This window comes from Perna viridis, chromosome 3 (genome assembly GCF_037379345.1).
Source record: "Perna viridis isolate PV_CMFRI_1.1 ecotype Kerala chromosome 3, ASM3737934v1, whole genome shotgun sequence".
NCBI lineage: Eukaryota > Metazoa > Mollusca > Bivalvia > Mytilida > Mytilidae > Perna > Perna viridis.
In genome coordinates, this window is record NC_142447.1 from 9836202 (window position 1) to 9857279 (window position 21078).

The following is a 21078-nucleotide window of genomic DNA, read 5'->3' on the forward strand; positions in this document are numbered from 1 at the left end:
AACTGGGTTGTGTGTCCCAGGTGGTGGAATGGGGTGCCCCTGGTGTGTTACATGCTGGGGTTGTCAGGCTATAATACGGAAAACCTGACCGCAAACCATAGTGTTGCACCGTGTTGGGAAAGATGCTACGTTCCTCGCACGTTAAAAAACCCTACTGTGGTATTCTCCCGGAGTAGGAACCATAGGGCTCCGCCACAGGCGGCTAAATTGCCCAACCCTACCCACCTCTCCCTATTTCCGGTGGCAATCAAAATTTCTCGACCCCATTATCCTTGTGTCCCATCCCTTTTTTCATTTCATCATCATTTCATGTACATCGTCTGAATATAGCTGAAATATTGCTGCTCGGACGTGACGTTAAACCCCAACAAACAAACAAACATTATATGCCCTGATTGTATTTGTAATTACTCTACCGTATAGGAGACAGTTCACTGTCACGTGGTATTTTTTTTAGACATTTCGGTTTTTTTTTTTTTTTTTTTTTTTTTTTTTGTTATAAGTTTTATATTCTGCCCCAGATCTCACGTGATAACTCTGGAATTTTCATGCCTCCTCTGATAGTATTTATAATTACTCTACCGTGTCAGAGACAGTTCACTCCCACGTGGTATTTATTAGACATTTAATTTTCAGTGTTTAAAGTTTTTGTTCTTGCCTCAGTTATTTACAGATTCTAAATTAACTTAAGATGAACGTAATCTATTCTCATACAGCAATTTGAATCTTAATCCAGTAATCATATAACTTACTTGATTTAAAAAAAAAACTGTATTGGAAGGCTCAAGATTATGATAGCTTGAACCCTTCAGATAGATTCACTTGAACCCAAATTCCGTACTCCGAAAACTTCGACAACTCGTCGTCCAAATTTGGTTTCTGTAAACTTATGTACATACTTTTTGTTCTTTTCATTGACTTGCTGTGCACCTTATCCAATCTATTTTATACTTTGTATTGAATAGTATTCCATTGGTTGATACTCCCAAGCGCATTTTACAAGAAAATTGTACAACAAACAATTGTAACATGAACCATAGTATAGACAAACAGTCATTAATTAATTTGTATATTATTGCATATAGGTTGTGTAGAATCAAATCCTGGTCTAACTTTTGAATCGAATTGATCTATCATCAGTTAATTCGATTACATACTCCCTCTGTGAAAAGTTTAATAAATTTTGTTCATAAAAAAGTTCATTCAGTAGAGATTTTCTGAAATGATAAGAATAAAACAAACAAAATAAAAAGCAAAAAAAAAACGAAAAGAAAAAAGTTGTGCTTTTATGATAAAAATTACATAGATTGTACATTAATTTGGAACTTTGAAAAAGATGTCATTCTTGATTTGATATCATTTGGTTAATTTTCTAAAAAGTGCAGATCTAAATCCAGAAATCATATCGTTATGTGAAAGTATAGCATACCGGGTATGTAGACTGAAAAAGCATCGTATGTTTGGTAGGTTTTTCGAGAACATGAATCACTTTACCATTAGCAGTGTCTGAATTTTATGTGGACAGGTACTTAATCATTGTAAGATGATATACTTATAAATGTGGTTGAATATGCTTTACCATTCATTTCATATACTAAAAAAAATAACAAAAACAATATAATTTCCAGTCATGCAGTGGGTTAAATATGTAGGCATCTCATACCATGTTCTTTTGCCTAAATCCATTCAGACAAAAATACATTGTATAACAATTCCAAATTTCAGCTGAATGAATTATGTACCATAGTTTGCATATAAACTGACCTTCAAATGATTGTGTAAGCTACATGCAATATCATACATGATATGAATTTGATAGGGATTTTCTGATGAAGATCCTTCATCCTCTAACAACTTCTTCAGGAGGAACACAGAATAACCAAGCCTATACACCAGATATAAAAGCCCAGAAAAAAGGATTATTATTTTACTTTTTGATGGTTAAAATTTAATTTTCCAAGGTAGATATATAGCTAAAATAAATTGATATTGTTTGAGTAAGTTAAACTATTGCCTTTGGAACAATTTTCATCCAAAGTAACTGAAAAAATTAGGCATTAGAAGGAAGACAACTTGAATATTACATGGCTTCAATTGTTTTTTGGCAATGTAGCTTGAAACTTTGTTGAAGATCATTTTGTTTGTTTGGTCAATAGGATATTTAATTTAACTAAACACTGTTGGAATTAATTTCTATTTCTTTTAAAACTGATAATGACCTCTACAAAAAATAATTCTATGTTATATGATACCAAGAACTAAGACTATTGTTATTTATTCGCCATGTTTAAGACTGAAGAAATATTTTGGAAATTCGTGCCTGCAAGTTGATCCAAACACTGCAGTTTCAGTTAATTTCTTTGTTTTGTTTTTAGAACGAAGGTTAGTTCCTGCCTGAAATTCACTACAGTCCTAAAATAAAAACAGAGAAAATCTATAAAATCATAATTAATGATTACAATATTATTCAACTTAAAATGTATGAAAATAACTCAGAAGGCTGTCTAGACTTGCTGACATCATAGGCGTAAATAAATTTCTATAATGCCGCCATTTTTTCAAAATGGCCGCCAAAATCGACAAAAATTTCAACATTATTCGATTTCAATGAAAATTGATTTTTTTGGGTACACATGACATTCTTCATTCAATAGCGTCTTCAGAATTTGGCCAAACCCGACCATTTGCCGGTTTTGGCGACTTCTGTGTTCTGCTTGCAAACACAGTATCACTTATTATTACTTTAATACTCCTGTCATAAAAATTGGTGAAAGTGTCCGCCCTTTTCCTCAAAAGTCGATAGTTCGATTGAGATGAAAGTTTTGAAGATGTTAAAACTACTGTTCGAAGGATGCAGAACTTAAAAACAGTTTTCAGCTGCCGCCATTTTTTTCAAAATGGCCGCCGGGACTAAAGGTATCAATTTTTTTACTCCGGACATTGGAACGTCAAACATCTCATAAACAACTGATCAGAATTTGACCGAACTTGGTATATATATTAAGCTCAATTTTCTTAACAAAATCCCGAAAAAAAAAATCGCGTGCGTCTCAGCAGCCATTTTCAAAATGGGCGCCAACGCTGTCCAAAATTCAACTTTGTCCGATTTTGAAGAATATTGACATCTAGGTACTTTGAGCCGTCCCGATTAATAATCTGCGACACAATCGGCAATTTCAACACTACGTGTCGGATGCCATTTTCAAAATGGCCGCCAATACGGTCGAAAATTTTAATTTGTCCGATTTTGATGAAAATTGATATCTGGGTTCTTTGAGCCGTGTCGATTATGAATATGCGGCACAATTGCAATTTGAACTATTTATCGACCGTCATTTTCAAACTGGCCGCCACCGCTGTCGAAAAGTCGAAGTTTTTCGGTTTCGTTGAAATTTAATATTCACGTTCTTTACGCTGCCTCGATTAATAATAAGCAGTTCAATTGACGATATCTTTCTCAAAAGACAGATCAGGAAACGGGAGGCGACTTCTGCACGTTTCGTGGAGACATAAAATTTATTTAACTTTAATTAATTTAATTTATCTTGAACCATGAGGATGATGGTCTGCTTTCAAAGTAGAAGAAAACACTGAAGATTGTATTGCCCTTTTAGTGTCACCATGGTACTGGATTAGTTCTTTGCAGTTCGGTATATTTTATTATAAAAAATATTTGATTATTTGTTTACTGTCCTTTGGCAAATATTTAATGCATTTCAAGATGAGGATTTACCAAATGAAAAGACCCTGCTTCGTTCTAGTCTGATACACTGAGATAGATTTTATTGTATTAGCTCACAGATACAACAGTCTGCAGGTAGGCATGCCACCCTTCTTTGGCAGAGAAATTGTGGAAACGCTCTTATTTGTTGCTATTAAACTCATGAATTACAAGAATTTGTGATTTACACAGACACCAGTGTTTTTACATCCCCTTCCATGACTGGGCAGGGGACAATTAAATTGTATGAATATTGTATGTCATTCTTTCCTATATTTCATTATGTCTTGGTAAACAACACACTAGAAAGAGCTTGGCCAATGAGAAATGTGTTTTATTAGAATCATTCTGCTGCTTTATTATTTGGTCTGAGCATTCAACAAAATTCTACCAATACAACTAATCTAACATGCAAACCATTTTTGGATTTTATTTCATAAGGCAACAACATTGTGATAAATATGAGACATTAACAAGAATATGTTATAAAAACAGATAAAAGGAGATTCTCATAAAGTACACTACACATGTAACAAATTAATAGACAACAAACAAAAATAAAAAGTAAGTTAGAACCAATATACCCATTGTCATGCTTGCTGCTTCCTGATATGGAGACTGATTTGTAGAAATAAACAGTTAAAAGTGTCTGTGATCTGTAGAATTATACAAGTATTTGAGAGTTTCATAATTCATAGGATGCATGATTTTATCATTATTTTGAACCATGGAAGCTTTAGTCTTGCTTACATCTGTAAAAATCCCCGAATTAAAATTTATGGAATCCTATTGCACAAATCTACCTCAGACAAGTTTTGTAGATATTCAAATGAATTAAACTCCAATCATTTCTTTCAAGGTGAGGGAAACAGACATGACGTTGATTTAACAAAAAGAGTTAAAAAAGTGTAAAATTAATCATAAGTTATGACATCATAATAAAAAAAAACTGCCCTGTGATGTATTACTTATGATCAATTTTACACTTCCTGCTTATCAAGAAATCAAACACATCTACTTCCTTAACCATGTAATCAGCCACTTTTAACAAAATATGATCAGATATGTATTAAAAACATAAGTTATCTCTTTCCCATAGAGAATGGTTGATAATTTTATCTTTGCATGAAATACAGGGACTTCCCAATCAAATTATTCCCCTACAGTAAATGTACTGTATATGGCACCAAAGGAAAAAAAATAAAGAGAAAAGAAGCAATGAGTACTTTTCAAAAATATTGCACATAAAATAAGTATAGACTAGACACAGATAAATAAGGAAATGCTAAAAATACTAATACACATGAATAAAATACAAAATCTAACTGATACACATAAATAAAACCATTACAACGGATCATATGATATAACAAAGGAAAAATTGGAGTGTGTAATAGTCTTTGATGCCATTTTCATAATAAAAAAGATTTAGAAATGTATTTTCTTTTTTGCTTATCACAATTGGTTTCAAAAATTGTCTAAGAACTATAAATGGTAACAAAATTAATTGTTGTTGTATCACTATACAAATTCCATAAATTTCAGTGACATATATATTCTTTAGGAATGATGTTGGGAAAAAATGAGCCATAAAGTTTCTAAAATGAAATAAATTAGAAACTATATAACACATTTTCATAAATGGAAACTTTTAATTACAAGTCTAATCTTTCTTAATCAAAACAAGTGGTCTGAATATGTTTTATTCTGCATACCCTCAAAGTGTCATAAAAATAACAACAAAAGTAAAAAAAATAACATATTAACACTGCTTTTTTATAGCTCAACATCAAAAAATAGATATACCACATATGTAAGAGTTCTGGAATGTATTTATACATATACAATATACAAAAATACCTTAAATGCACCATAAATTTTAAAACACAGGGCAATAAATATAGTACACAAAAATTGCACTTGGAAGGAAAACACTATCAACTTTATACCTTATATAACAAGGAAACCATTAAAATATCACCACATTTAACTTTCCTAGCTCTGCAATATGTTAAACATAGCTATTTTTCTGTCTATCCCAATATTTTACAGGCTATAACCTAATTTTATTTACAAGTAACAAACCACAGGTACAGTTACACATGAAAACAGAAAGTACATCCAAAGCAACTATTGCATCTGTAAACCAAATACATATACTGAATACTAAAACTGTTCTGTATTAAAGCCAAATACATTGATTGGGATACTAATATTGTTCTGAGCACTAGCAAAATTGCTGAATTAGCAGCATTTAACAAGAAATAAAGACCAACTTCATTCAAATGTCCTAAGAGAAGTAAAATGATTGCTACAACAGAACAGTTAATACTTTTCATTTTCCAATGTCAAAACTGCACAAATGTTTGGTGATATGTGACAGCAATTCAAAAACAAGGCCTACATTCTGTAGCAGTTAAAACCGTAATTACAAAACCTAAAAAAAAATCAAAACTTCCTCATTTTTAACATTAAAGGAAAACCAAAGATCTTGCCCAACCAATAATGTATCAAAATCAAACCATATTAGTATCAATAACAGAACAAAACTAGAAAAACTGTGAGCAAAGCTGACTTGGTAGCATCCAGCTTTCCTCCCCAGAAACCATACACGATACCCTACAAGTGATTTAAGCATTCAAATGGAAAAATGAAAAATAGGGGGTGCACAATTGTATCGTGTAATAAATAATCTGTGTAAGTCACATCAAAATTTGATTGTGCATTAGAAGAGGATCCCTCCTCGATTGACAAATGACAATGTCCTAAGTTTGCATCAGGAAACTCCTAGTCATTCAGATTAAAAAAAAAAGCTTTGCAGACCACAGCATAATCAGACTGCAGTGGTCAAACCCATAATATCTGGGGCAAGTGAGGACACAGTATTAGATTTTGACACTTAAGCACTTAAGCATAGGGGCTGTTAGGACACAATATAGCACAAAACTTTTCAAAATCAGACCAAAAAATAAAAAGTCCATTTCTTGGGGTGTGGCCCCTTTGACCACTTTTAACTCAAAAACCTTAAAGATATCTGAAATCTCAATGAAATTTTCATAAGAAATCCAATAAAAAAAAAATTTCAAAATTGGAACAAAAATAAAAAAGAAAATTTTTGGGGGTGTGGCCCTTTTAACCCCTTATAACACAAAAACCATAAGAGGTATCTGAAATCTGTTTGAAAAAAGCAGGCAAAGATTTTCATTGAACCAAAAATAAACCAGAAATACTTTTAGCAAGCTCACAAGGAGAATACTCTGTACTTCAAATGGACTTAAATGTAAAAGCCTTAATTTGTACTATTCGTACCTTCGGAGTCATCCAACAGCAATTATGTACCTTCATGCACATCAATAAAAGTTGCCCAACCTTCTTATAAAACAACATCAAAATCCCTGGAGTAGTCAAGGGGCAGGTGTGCTTACAAGGTTTAAACATGAAAAACCCTGTATTGGGTTATCTCCCTTTGGAGTCGTCCAACAGTAATAATATTCTTTCATGAACATCTACAGATATGATACCTAACTTTCTATGAAATAATATCAAAATTTCTTGAGCCGTTTCAAGAAGAGATGTGCTTACATTGATTTAATATGTTAAGCAACTAATAAAGATTATCACCCTTTGGAGTCTTGTTCCTTCGTGCGCATCTGTTGCCAAACCTTTTTATAAAATAAGATCAAAATAGCTTGAGTAGTCAAGGCATAGTTTTGCCTACAAAGTCTTAACATGTAAAACCCTGTATTGGATTATCTCTCTTTGGAGTTATCCAACAGTAATTATATTCCCAGATGCAGATTTACATACTATTACCAACTTTTCTATAAATTTCATCAAAATCCCTTGAACTGTTTAGGAGGAGTTAAAAGGAATGTAGACAGATGGAAGGATGGACAGACAGACAAGGTGATTCCTATATACCCCAAAACTTTGTTTGCTAGGGGTATAACGAGAGGCTGCCACAAACCTGAATCACTCACCTGGTTAAATTTTTGCATTTCAAGGGCAATAACTTTAACAGGAAGTTGTCCGAAAATTTTGACTCAAAAAAAAACTTTCGTAGGCCTTGTCATAAGGATCATTTCAGCAATTGTAAGTTTCCTTCTATCTATCATAGTTTCAAAAATATTGGCTGAAAACTGTAAAAAAACCATCTTTTTACACCTTTCAAGGGCAATAACTCTAACAAGGAGTCATCCTACAACTTTGATCAAATGCAGCTGTTTGTAGGCCTTATAATAAGGAGCATTTCGGCAATTGAAAGATTTTAGCTAAACCTAACTTGTGACTGACCCCTTAGTTCAATTTTTAGTAACAGCAGCCATGTTTTTTGACAGATCAAAAATCCCCACATTATATCTACGCAGAATACTCATACAAAGTTTGGTTCTATTTGGCCTGGTAGTTTTGTAGGAGAAGATTTTTGAAAGAAATAACATTAACAAGCATTCTGGGAGCATTGCAAAACAATACATACTTCCCTACCTATATCACTGACCCAAATACTACCTTGGATCATCAAGTATAAATGACAAACTGAGGCAATGACCTAGATTTTGAAACTTTGGAAAAAATCAGCCAAGTGGAACGAAATGTTAACTAAATCTGTAACTCATTAAGATAGACTCACATACCGAAAATCAGCTCAATATCTGCAAGTATTTAGAAACAAAAGGCTCCCAGGAGCCTGAATCGCTCACCTAGTTCATTTTTTCTTCCTTCAAGGGCAATACTTCTTACAAGGAGCTGTTCAACAATGAACACTTTGGTAGGACTTATCATAAGGATCATTTCATCAATTGAAAGTTTAATTCTATCTATTATAGTTTTCAAGATATTTTTGAAAACTGCTAAAAACAATTTTTTTCAAGGGCAATAATTCTAAAAAGGAGTCACCCGCCAAGTTTGATCTCCACAACCTTTCGTTGGTCATATCATAAGGATCATTACAGCAATTTAAAGTTTCATTCAATCTATCATAGTTTTCAAGATATTGGCTGAAACCATAAAAGCAAGAGGCTCCCAGGAGCCTGAATCGCTCACCTAGTTAATTTTTTGTCTTTCAAGGGCAATAACTCTAATAAGGAGCTTCCCGACAATTTTGACTCTATAAACACTTTGGTAGGACTTATCCTATGGATCATTTCATCAATTTAAAGTTTCATTCTATATATTATAGTTTTCAAGATATTGGCTGAAAACTCCTTAAAACATAATTTTTTGCCTTTCAAGGGCAATAACTCTTATCAAGGAGTGGTCTAACAAGTTTGATTCCTAAAAACTTTCATAGATCGTGTCATAAGGATCATTTCAGCGATTGAAATTTTCTTTCTATCTATCATAGTTTTCAAGATATTGGCTGAAAACTGTAATAAAAAAATCATTTTTCACTTTTCAAGGACAATAACTCTAACAAGGAGTTGTCTGACAACTTTGATCCCTGAAGACTTTTGTAGGCCTTTTAATTGGGATCACTTCAGCATAAAAAGAACTTAGCTTAACCTAATGGTTTGGGAGATATATGCCAAAATCTACTGTCAGACCCCTATGTTTTATTTTCAGTAATGGCAGCCATGTTTTTCAAAAGATCAAAAATCCCCACATCAGTTCTATGAAGGATACCCAAAGGAACATTCATACCAAGTTTGGTTCCAGTTGGTCCAGTAGTTTCTAAGGAGAGGATTTTTGAAAGAAATAACATTAAAAATAGCAAATAAATGTCGGATAAGGCAACATGGCTAAACAGATTAACCTCAAAATTTGACCACAGATAAATCTCATCATGCTGATTACTTACTTTTACCCATGTCAGAATTTGGCTTAACCTAACAGTTTACGAGAAACTTCTGTCTGACCCCAATGTTCTATTTTTAGTACCAGTGGCCATGTTTTTCAACGAATCAAAAATTCCCACATTAGGTTTATGCAGGTTACCCCAAAGAACATTCATACTAAGTTTGCTTCCAGCTGGTCAAGTGGTCAGAGCAGATGAGTTTTGAAAAATTGTTAATGATGGATGACGACGGACACCATGTGAGCTAAAAAGGGTTCTCCCTTGGGTAACATATGACCAAGTCCATATTTAGCATCAAGAAACTCCCAATGTTATTCAGATGAAAAATCAAAATAGAAGGTGCACAATGGCATCATGAACTGAAGAATCTGTGAAAGTTTCATCAAACTCCATTCAGTGTTATCAGAGGAGTTGGGAATTAGAACAGACAGATGGACAGACATCATGATCACTATAAACCTCACTCTTATCAAGCTGAGGGGGATGGGTTATAAAAATATGAGTTTCAAAAATGCTTCAAGTGTGCTGTTATATTGGAAACCAGTAACTGGATAAATTCCATAAAAGTTTTAGTGATGTAAAAATATCCTTAATTGTGATTACCACCAATATGCATTCATCCCTATATTAAACATAGTAATCACTCTAAATTTACAGTACATCACAAAAACAGAATATGATAATAGCTTTTCTAAAAAAGAAAGCAAAATATTACATTTAATTGGACCTCAACATTTAGACGTATTGAACAGCTAATGATAAAGTATCCCAATGAATGTAGTATCCTCTTCATGATGACCTTGTAATATTGAAGTAATTCTTGAATCTGTGAAATAAATACAAACAACTCAATAATGAACAAAGTCTTGAAGGAGCATAATCAAACTAATATAATCAATAATTAATTAGATTAAAATCTTCTTAACAACAATAAGTTCTATGGTTGTCACAATGTTAATATGAGGAAGGTGAAACTTTTAAACGCTCAAAAAAAAAAAAAAAAAAAAAAAAAAAAAAATTCAAACACCTAAGTCCTTTCATAATTTTTGTCAGCCCTGTATTTATCACTTCCAAATTGAAAAAATGTGTCATGATATGTACATTTTTACAGTCCTTGTGTATTTTAATATTGTCATGGTCTGAAATATGTAAGGGCGAAATGTCCAGCTTTGGTAAGGAACTGGATTGTCATGCATGGTCCTTAATTTGGGTGCCATGTTTTTTACCATCCCTATCTTAGAAAAAGCTCAGCTTCTATTTGTATTTAATCATCCAAACTAGTTTATGATTCCTAGACTGGTGTTGTCCTCAATCACATTTACCAAATGTACAAAAATTAAGCTGCCATTATACTGTTATTAAGCTCCCAATTTTACATGCACAAACTGGATATTGATGTTTTTTTCTGTCCATAAGTATGTAGGACCCAGGTGATAATACAACCATTTAAGCTCCCTTGGGAAGCAACCAACATGAAGTGTCTGTTTTCAATGTAATCAGTAAACCCTGTACTGTCTAAAGGATACAAACCACTAATGTCACTTCCCATAGGCTTCAATAGGAATTCCCTTACATTTCACAAAAAGGGGTCGTCATGTAGAACTCATAAAAATATTTAATTCAGTAAGTTATAGTGACCTTTTTATGTAGAAATAAAGGAAATAAAATTCCCTGCCAAACACAAGCTCACTCGTGCCGATTTGATGTGCACTTTTTCCACAGGAACATAACACAAATGCACTAAAACTTGTGTAGGACTATTTTAGTGTACATTCTAAAAGCTCATTGGTTGTACATCAAAAATAAAAACATTCCTTCTGTTCAACCACTGGAATATTTTGAACATATTTACCAACTTTCAGACAGTTTCAATGAGTATTTTCAGAAAAAATGTGGTTTTTATAGAAGGATATCAAATTTGCTGGGCCATAAAAACTGCAAACTGGCCTATCAAGAAATAGGGCCCTGAGTGTTTTCTTACATCTCGTTTTAATGAACTCGTGAATTTATCATTTAATTCCTTACAAACATTACTTACAAACAAACAATGCTTTAAAGTCAAAACTATCTCAAATTTTATCAATTTTTATAAAAATAAAAGCCAAGCCGCCTTCCCCTTTTTAACCATCTATACCAATACCCGTAAATTTTCAATATTGTCATTAAAGACCTGTTTTGGATGATTTTCTGGTAACATTTATGTTTTCGCATCTAAAATATCACAAAACAAGTGCTTCATAAGAAAGAATTTTCAATTCTTATACTTCACATGGGAGCTTGACATTCTTATCCACATACATGAAATCTAAATTTTTACAATTTTCCCTCCTTGTACTTGCTATATTCTTTCTAAACTTGCTTTAACTAACAGATATTACTACAAGCAGGTAAAAAGAATCATTAGATATGCAAAAAACTACTTATTGACAGAAAAAGTACATTTCTTAACCCATCAGGCCTTAAAATAGGTCAAAATCTCATATTTGACAGATTTTTTTTATGAAATTTGTAAAAATTGTGATATTTTGGAGGGAATTTTAATTGTGCATCACTCTTTGCATGGTTTTAAAGAATTTAAGACAGTTTGGAACATTTTTGAGAGAAATATTTTGTCATGCATTTCAGTTATAAACCACTACTGTCACTTCCCACAGGCTTCAATGCTAATTTCATGAAGTTCAATGAGTTATGGAACTTCTACCTTAAGTTTAACCTGAAGGAGACTATACATCACCTAAAAGCTGCATGTGTACACTAATAGCCCTGAAAATATTATACGGGGTTTAATACCCTGCAGTGTGACACCAGCTAATAGAATGGGAATTCCCCTACATTTCACAAGAAGGGTCTTCATGCAGAATACATAAAAATATTTAATTCAGGAAGTTACAGTGACCACTTTATGTAGAAATAAAGGAAATATAATTCCTTACCAAACACAAGTTCACTTGTGCAGATTTGATGAGCACTTTTTCCACAGCAACATACATTGTAACACAAATGCACTAAAACTTGTGTAGGACTATTTTGCGTACGTTCTAAAAGCTCATTGGTTGAATTAGTGGTATGTAACCTAAAGATGTCCATCCTTCTCACTACCTTAACCTCCAAAGAGCAGCAAGACAGGTGTTTAAGATGAAGCAGGAACTGCTATTCTTCTGAGCACTTAGGTTCACCTTTGGTTTCAAATGGGGTTCATTTTATTTTCAATTTTTTTGGTGTGTTATACAGTTTGTTCTTTGTGTGTTTCCCTTATCCCTATTTGGGTTCCTGGTTTTGTCTTGTCCCACCATTTCCCCTCATTTGCACAGTTGGAATTACTACTCCTTAAGAAGTGTTGTTTAACTGTACAAACAAATATATGAATGGTTCTTTACATCACTTTTTATGGCAATTTTGGAAACTTCATGAAAATTTTATGAAAAATATAGAATCATGAATATGAGTATTATCAGAAATCTTGAGCAATGAAATCATAGTATTGTACAGAATAAGAAATGGAAAAACACATTACCTATTCTAATGTATGTAAACATATCCTTCCCCTGAGTTTGAGCAAGAATCACTTTCATCTGCCTTGGTTTGTACTTTGTGTTGCAGCTTCCTGAGCAATTCTGATGCTGGGGTACTCAAAGCATACCCAGCAGTTCCAAATAAACTTAAATCTGTGGCACCAGCTAGCGATGTAGCTGTTGAGAAATAGGACGGCATCCATGAGGTTGAAATTGAGGTTTTTATGGCAGACTCTTCATCTGGTTCCTTTTTTATGGTAACAGTTTCCGAATCTGTACCAGTTGAACTGTTACTATTGCTACTATGATTGGTAACAGAAGTACTGGCACCAGCAGCTCGAGCAGCTGCCTCCTTTTGCTCTTTAATTTTCTTCTGTCGCAAGAGGTGTCTCTCTTTGACCTTGTATTCCAGGGTTGAATGAGGCACTCCGTAATAACTTCCTGCCCTGTGTACACTCATTTCTCCTCTCTGAACTGCCTTTACAGCTTCCATCAAAAGCTGACTGTTGTATTTTCTATACTGACCACGCTTAGGACGTGTCTTCTTTAATGGCTTTGTGATATGTTCAACATGTTCTTTCTTCTTATCATAGTCTTCCCTTCTGACTTTCTTGTATGGTGATGGAGACTGTGGTTCAGCCTTAATAATTACATCACTCTCAGCCTTCAAAGAAGCACTACAGAAATCTGCTAAGGCTTGTGACTTTACTCTCACCTTTTCTGATATAGTTTTTACAATTATGTCTTTGAGAGTGTCTCCTAACCTCGTATTTTCATACTTGTCAAAGGAATGCGAAAGTTGTTCTGTGATGGTTCTTTCTGATTTAGTATCAACATTAGATTTAAAGTCTGGAATGACAATATCTGATGAAGAAGTGGTAGGCAAGCGTGACACTTCTTGAGTTTTGGCATGCTGAGATTTTGAAGTCTCCTTCTTAGCACTTTTCTTCACCCTATCAGCATTCCTCTCCATTTCAAATCTTTCTTCTGCTAGCTTTTTTATAACTTTCTTTAAGCAAGGAAGTTTAAGTTCATGAGTGTATTCTGAGTTATATTTTTCCTTCTTCCTGCTGAGGTTATGTTTCCTTCTAATGTAATCCAGCTTTTTGTCATAATCATCAATTGAAGCGTCCAAAATTTTAAAATCTGGATTCAACATTAAGGGCAACTGCTGAACAAACAATGGACGAAAACTTCCCTGAATCAAGTCAGTCCACTTCAATGCAATTTCAGCTGCTAAGGCATCTTCATAGCCATCATCCCCATTGATGGGATAAATGCTCTGTTTATCAGATCCCATTCTGAAGATTTTATTCCTTAGTGTAGACCTTGGTATACCATACAACACTGAAGCTCTACGTGTTCCAAGTTTGCCACTTTGGATTTCATTCACTGCTGCTGTTAATTCATCGTCAGTGTAGGCTTTTTTGGCTGCCTGTTGATTCTCTTTGACTTTATGCCTATAAGAATTTCGAATATATTAGTATTGTGTTTAAAACACATCTTCCTTTAAAAGGGTAATATTTTAAACATTTCCAAAACAGTTTGACACTAATAATTAAAAGCTTCACAGGTGCAGCTTGATACAACCACAAATGTTATGGTTATGTTTTTACTAAGTATTTTAATACATCTCAGTACATACATGTATAAGTTTGACAAGTATTTGAATTAACTTAGGTTGTGAATGTAACATAGGAATAGTTAACTTTAAACAGCTGGCTAGGAGAACTGTATTTTTTAGTATTTCAAATCAAATGGACTACACTGGATATCAGAGCTCAACTAATAAAATAGACTTCCTGTATCAAATGATAACTATAAATGTATTTCTACTCATTAGAAAAGGTTGGAATAGCCCCATATATGTGACTAATAATTATCATATTCAACAAGACCAACACGTCTGCAGCTGCATCACCATCATATTTTTTTTCATCACGACAGGAGGTGCCCATCTCCAAAATATAAATATAAATTAACTAGAGGCCTTAAAGAGCCTGAATCACTCACATGGCAAACTGTGTCAGTAAGTAATGATACCATTTTCATCATTATCATATAACTCTGAATAACGTTTATATATTGTTGAAAGCAAGTAAAAAATTGGCAGGAAAATTGCAGCCATTTTAAAAATGGTCATCTAGAACAAAAAGATTTGCCATCATCATTCACCTCTGGATACCATATTTCCTATGGAAACCAAAAATCAACAAAACCTGGAAAAATTGTCAAAAAGGACACCTTCAGGAACCATTTTTAGCTGAATTTGAACCAAAGACAGATTTTATTATGCAAAATACATTTTCCTATTTATAAAAATCATCAATCTGCTATTATTTCTAAATAACTGGCACAAGTCAGAAAAATCGTCAAAAATGACCCTTTCAAGGGCCATAACTTCATGAATAATTAACCAATTTTCCAGAAATTTGCACCAATGATGGATTTTGTCTTTATTAAGGTCTTTCCCATTTCAATGGGAAGACCTTTTTGAATTTCTTCTGATTATTATTAGTATTTTTTTTCTTCCGCCCAATTTTCCCACTTCTGATTAAATTGTTTTGCAACAAGATTTTGACCATCTTTTGCAATCTGAGAAAAGACTTTGGAATTCACCCTGTGAGACCTGATCATTTGTTGGTCCAGAGTTATCTGCCCCTTAGCAGGAAAGCTAATTTTGTAAAAATTTCTTAAATCGTTTTAGATACACACAAACCAAAAGCTCCATATTGTCCAGAAACAGAGGGCAGTACTATCTGACAAGGTTTTGGAAAGATTTGAGGTTTCCCTGGTTATGTGATTTCGCGACCTAAAATGAAATTATTAGGTTGGTCACTTAACTTTTAAACCATAAATCATATAGACTTAGGACCTTCACTGTTGATCTTAGATGATATGCAGTATGTCTTGCACTTTGTGGTTCTCTCTCAAACTTTGACAAGATATTTTACCTCATTTGTATGATCATTTCTGAATCTCTATTAGGCACTTTTTTTGCTGTAGTTTTTCATTTATGTCTTTATTGTATGAGTTATAACTACTGGTTAGGCGGTATTTACAGTCTAAATATGTATCTATATAGGAAAACTCTTCATCGACATTTAGAACTATATTCGTATACAACGAATTTCATCAGTGGTGTCTTTGTCAATTTTGGTTATTTAATATCACCTCTCTCTTTGAAAATGGGTGCACTTGTTGAAAACAACAATTCTTACCGTAATTAATACATTTGTTTAATAAAACTAATCTAAAAAAAGAATATGGATAAATTATTTTCTAAAGTACTCCAACAATCATGATTTATGTATTGAAAATGTGATAATTGAGTATGATTGTCTAGCGCTCAAGAGTTAATTCTGAGCTACTTTTAATAAAAAAACTTCACTACCTAAATTCAAAGCCTCAAATGAATCCATGAATGCACATTTAGTTACATGACAAATATTTATTTTGTTTGAAAATGCAAACGTAATTATTATAACATATGCGGTCAATGCGCCGCAACTCCTAATGTTAAGCGGAAAAAATGAATCACGAAAAATAAAGAATAATGAACTTTAAATTTGGTTAAATTTCCTATGTATTTTCTTACTTTTCATATTGATAACTATCGTTTTTTTACGGTCAGGATAATTTAATTAGATTTTTATTTTTTTTTGGTTGCTATCTACAGCATTACCTTTTTGTAATCTCCCTCCCCGTTCGTCGATGTGTACAAAACATGGTAATATGTATTCACCTTTTCTGAATTATTAGATAAATGTCACAAAGTAAAAGTATTTTATTTTGAAAAACATTCATGAAGTAATAATTCTGCAAAAGATTGTAAGTAATTTTGAGCATTTCTAATATTCTCACACTTAACCATTTAAAATGAATAAAATAACAAAATCCAGTCTGTACGTGAGTAACTAACGATGAATCATGGTGCAACAATATAAAATAGCCGCAATACACATTGATATCTCTTAAACAGAAATATATTAAGTCTTCTTATAATTAAGACAATAAATAAATAATGTTAGTACATCCATAGATGTGTATGTTTCTGAAAGCTGTCTTTTAGATCCCCCCCCCTACATTTTTATTAAGGTGGCATGATACATTCAATTTATATACAAGCACCTAAATTGCTGATGACCAGGTTTTAAACAGTAAAAATCACTATTTATGACCCTTAACTACAAAACAAGCCTATGTATTGCCTAACATTAAACAAAAGCCTACCAAGAATATCATGATAAATTAACATGTATATTAATAATTTTCAATTCTCAATAAAATAGAAAAATCAAAGTGCTAATGTACTGAATCAGTTTTTATTGACTGATTTAGCTGCCTTAAATAGGCAAGAACGGAGACTGACTTCTTTGTTATTAAAACCTTTAAACTGTTATTGTTTAGTAATACTGTTAAGTCACAATGTTTCAACATTGTTGTTCCAACTTACACAATGGAGGCAAATTATTCACACTTGTACACAATATTCATGTTTTTGTAGTAAATTAAAAGTATGATTTTTAAGTTAACAATCTGAGTTTTATTTTGACCACATTTGTTCAATACACACTCAGATAATACATTTACAATGCAGAATTCTAGGTTCAGTGTGTTTTTGGTACTACATAGAGAGGTGGCCATACGACCTGGAAGTGACAATTGAGACCTCTGCTTTGGGATACTTTATAGTTACCTCCCTTTGAATATTTCTATGTTCATGAAAATCAACATTTTATTTTGTTCTGAACTAATTGCACTGATGAAACTGACAGAAAAAAGTTTATTACTACAGAGTTACTACTGAATTCATCTTTCTTAAAAGAATAAGAACTATTTTGTGAATTTAATAATTGTCAAAAACCTCCCCTCTGAAAATATATGCAAGAAATAAGTAGTGCCGATTGAGCCACTTCTATAGCTATTAATACAATGAGTCCATTGCTGCGAGGCAAAGGTCATTTCTTATGTACATGATTGCAGTCAGAGGAGAATGTGTAGGAACATCTTTCAATTGTCCTGAAACAACTGACCTTCAAATATTGTTAATACAGTTTGAATTGTCAAGCCAGCTACTATACTTTTTAAATCAATAACCAAGAACAGCAAAAAAAGGTAAAATTAGCATAAAAAGGGCAATAACTCCAAAATCTGTAAATCAAATGTAACGAAATTTCAACGAAGATAAATCTCATCCACCCAAAGAGTCAAATTTCTCCCTCCCCCCCACCCCAATCTAAAAAAAAGTAAATAAAAAATGTACAAAAACTTTGGCACTTTCATAATAAATGGTCTGTTTTCAACTATTTTTTAACAAAAAAATTTCCTTTGCCATTTCACCAATGTTTCATAAAAGTTCGTAAAAGTGTTTTTGAGTTATTGTCCAAAAAACTTGAAAATCCCCATATATTTAAGTATAAAACTTCATAACACAGAAAAGATAAATCTAAAATTTATAAAAGTCGAAATGGAGCTTACATCAATAGATATATTTAGTAAAAGTATTTGAAAGTGTTTTTGAGTTATTGTCCAAAAACTTGAAAATCTCCCTTTTTTTTTAACTATAAAAATTCCTAACACAGAAAAGGAAAATCTGAAATTTATAAAAATCGAAAATACATCAATAAATATGAACAATTCACCAAAGTTTCATAAAAGTTAGTGGAAGTGTTTTTGAGTTATTGTCCGAAAATTTGAAAATCCCCTTTTTTTAAAGTATAAAAATTTTTAACACGGAAAGGAAAAATCTGAAATTTATCAAAGTAAAAAGGGAGCTTACATCAATAGATATGAACAATTCACCAAAGTTTCATAAAAGTTGGTGAAAGTGTTTTTAAGTTATTGTCCAAAGTGTTGACGAAACCTGCAAGTCAATCTGAATATGGCACCTTGTGGTACAATTTCAAAGCAATACATTCCCTTGCAAAATCAATCCCAAACTTCCAGAAAACAGAAAAAAGCAGACCTGTTTCTGGCCCATGATTCACCTCTACTACAGGCAGTGTCTAATTTTCTTAAGGATTAGTACTTAAGTCTAAAAATTCTGGAGAAAGTTAACCTGGTGTGAGCAACTATATGAGGTATTTTGAGTTCTATGGGTTCTTTTTGAGTTTGAGGTATATTCATCTCCACATCTTTGTCCATCCCATGACCAGATGTCTTCAGCTCAGCCAGTATCTCCCTTCCAATATTGTGTGTATAAAACTGGGGACAGTAGGGCAAAAGTTCTTGTAAGTATCTCAAACCTAAAAAAAATCCAAGAAAACAGAAACTTTATAGCTGAGCTGCAAAATATCACTCACACATTAATTTTCTATTTAAGTACCGTTCCATGTAAATCTTACACAGTGAGTGGCACACAGTGGTTGCATATGTTTATGAAATTTTGTCTGTAACACATATGTACTTAAGTCTGAGTAAAAATCATATTTTGGTTGTCATGGAAATCACACTTTTCTTCAAATGTAGACAAAAACACATTAAAATACCCAAGAACTTTGAAACAAAATTAATAGACAGTGTCCTATAATTTAGATTTATAATGTTGGAAAGTGAAAATGAATCCTTAATACCATTTTGATTTATCATACATGGCTGCAGAAACTTGAAGGAGACATGACACAAAAATTTCATTTTTTAAACATTTACATTTATAAAAGCTATAGTATGTTTAGATACGAGTTTAACAAACGTTTTCTCATCAGATTAGTGCTAAATAAAGTTAGAATGATTTATTTGTGTTATCATGACGGCCTAATTAATATGCATAAATGAAAACCGAAAGTAACACCTTTTTACCATATATGGAAGTGGTACGTCATTGTGTCTCTATCTCCATTTGGGTGCACTGAAAATGTATACATGTGCCAGAAAAAAATAAAAAACCTTCAAAAATAGCTTGTATATATAATGCAAAATGTCCAATGATCAGTGTGTGAGTCCAATTATCGTGTTTAGAAAAGTAAGAAGACTAAAGTTTTCTGTCAGCTTTTCATTTTCGTTAGGCACACATCCCTGCGTGGCGAAAACACAACTACTTTGCACATTATTTTAGGACTTGAACAGGTGGGTGCAAATAAAATAGCAACACTCTGTGCATTGTTCTTCATTTGCCACTGGTTATATCTATTAACAAGTCTAGTAGATTTAATTATAGCCAAGAGAAAGCATGGGGTGGCTTCTTTTATATTTGCATGGTTCGGCAACACGTGACACAGGTGTCGATACAGGTATATGACTTTGATAATTGAAATATAATTGCATTTATTTTGTCTTACGAATTTTGAAATAAAACAATTTACATGGAGAATTTGACACAAAACACAATTTATAATAGGCGACTCTAGGTGAGTTTAAGGGAGCTTTTCTGGTACGAACAATACTTTTTTTATAGGTCAGTTCAGAATATTTAATTTTGAGCAAAAAGGACTTAGAACACGAGGAAGCTTCAGCACAAAACCTCTGTTGGTTCTCAAATAAAATTATCAAAAACCAATAAAAAATAAACATGTTCGTACTATCCTATAGCTGTACTTGCCAGGTACTAGTACAATTGTCAGGGGTAAAAAGGGGTGAAATCAATATTTTCATTGAAGATCGTGATCAGACAGTTTAAATCTTAGAAAAGTGAATTTGATTAACTTTACGTAAAAAGTTCAATCAAACATGACAGAAAATAATAAAATATTTCTACGTAATCTTCGAAAAGAAGTGGAGTAGTCTCTCTGTGGATTCTAGTCTTCACAAATGTGATAGTTAAATATTTCTGTCATTGTTTATCATTTTCTTCTATCAAGTTGTTTAAATTGATACAACTGTAAATTTGGTTCCAATTGGTCAAATAGTGTCAGAGGAGAAGATTTTTGATAGAAATAATATTCAAAATAGCAAAAAAACGTTGAAAAAAGGGATATAACTCTAACATGGCTTAACATATCAAAATGAAAATTTGACCAAAGATAAATCTCATCATGCTTAACACTTTTACCCCATCAGAATTTGGCTAAACCTAACAGTTTAGGAGATATATGTGAAAAACTACTGTCTAA

At 32.7% G+C, this 21078-nt stretch overlaps 1 protein-coding gene across 1 annotated transcript in view; it reads right to left on the reverse strand.

Annotated features, from left to right (window-relative positions):
- Nucleotides 1-4039: 4039 nt before the first annotated feature.
- The window catches only part of LOC148620950 (ligand-dependent nuclear receptor corepressor-like protein), a 45781-nt gene continuing 28742 nt past the window's right edge, over nucleotides 4040-21078 (reverse strand). The window contains exons 5-7 of the mRNA XM_088574877.1: nucleotides 19089-19275; nucleotides 13030-14487; nucleotides 4040-10341 (exon numbers count right to left, since the gene is read on the reverse strand). Coding sequence (XP_088431003.1) covers nucleotides 13035-14487; nucleotides 19089-19275 — 1640 coding nt within the window. The 3' untranslated portion in view covers nucleotides 4040-10341; nucleotides 13030-13034. The remainder of the gene's footprint in view (nucleotides 10342-13029; nucleotides 14488-19088; nucleotides 19276-21078) is intronic.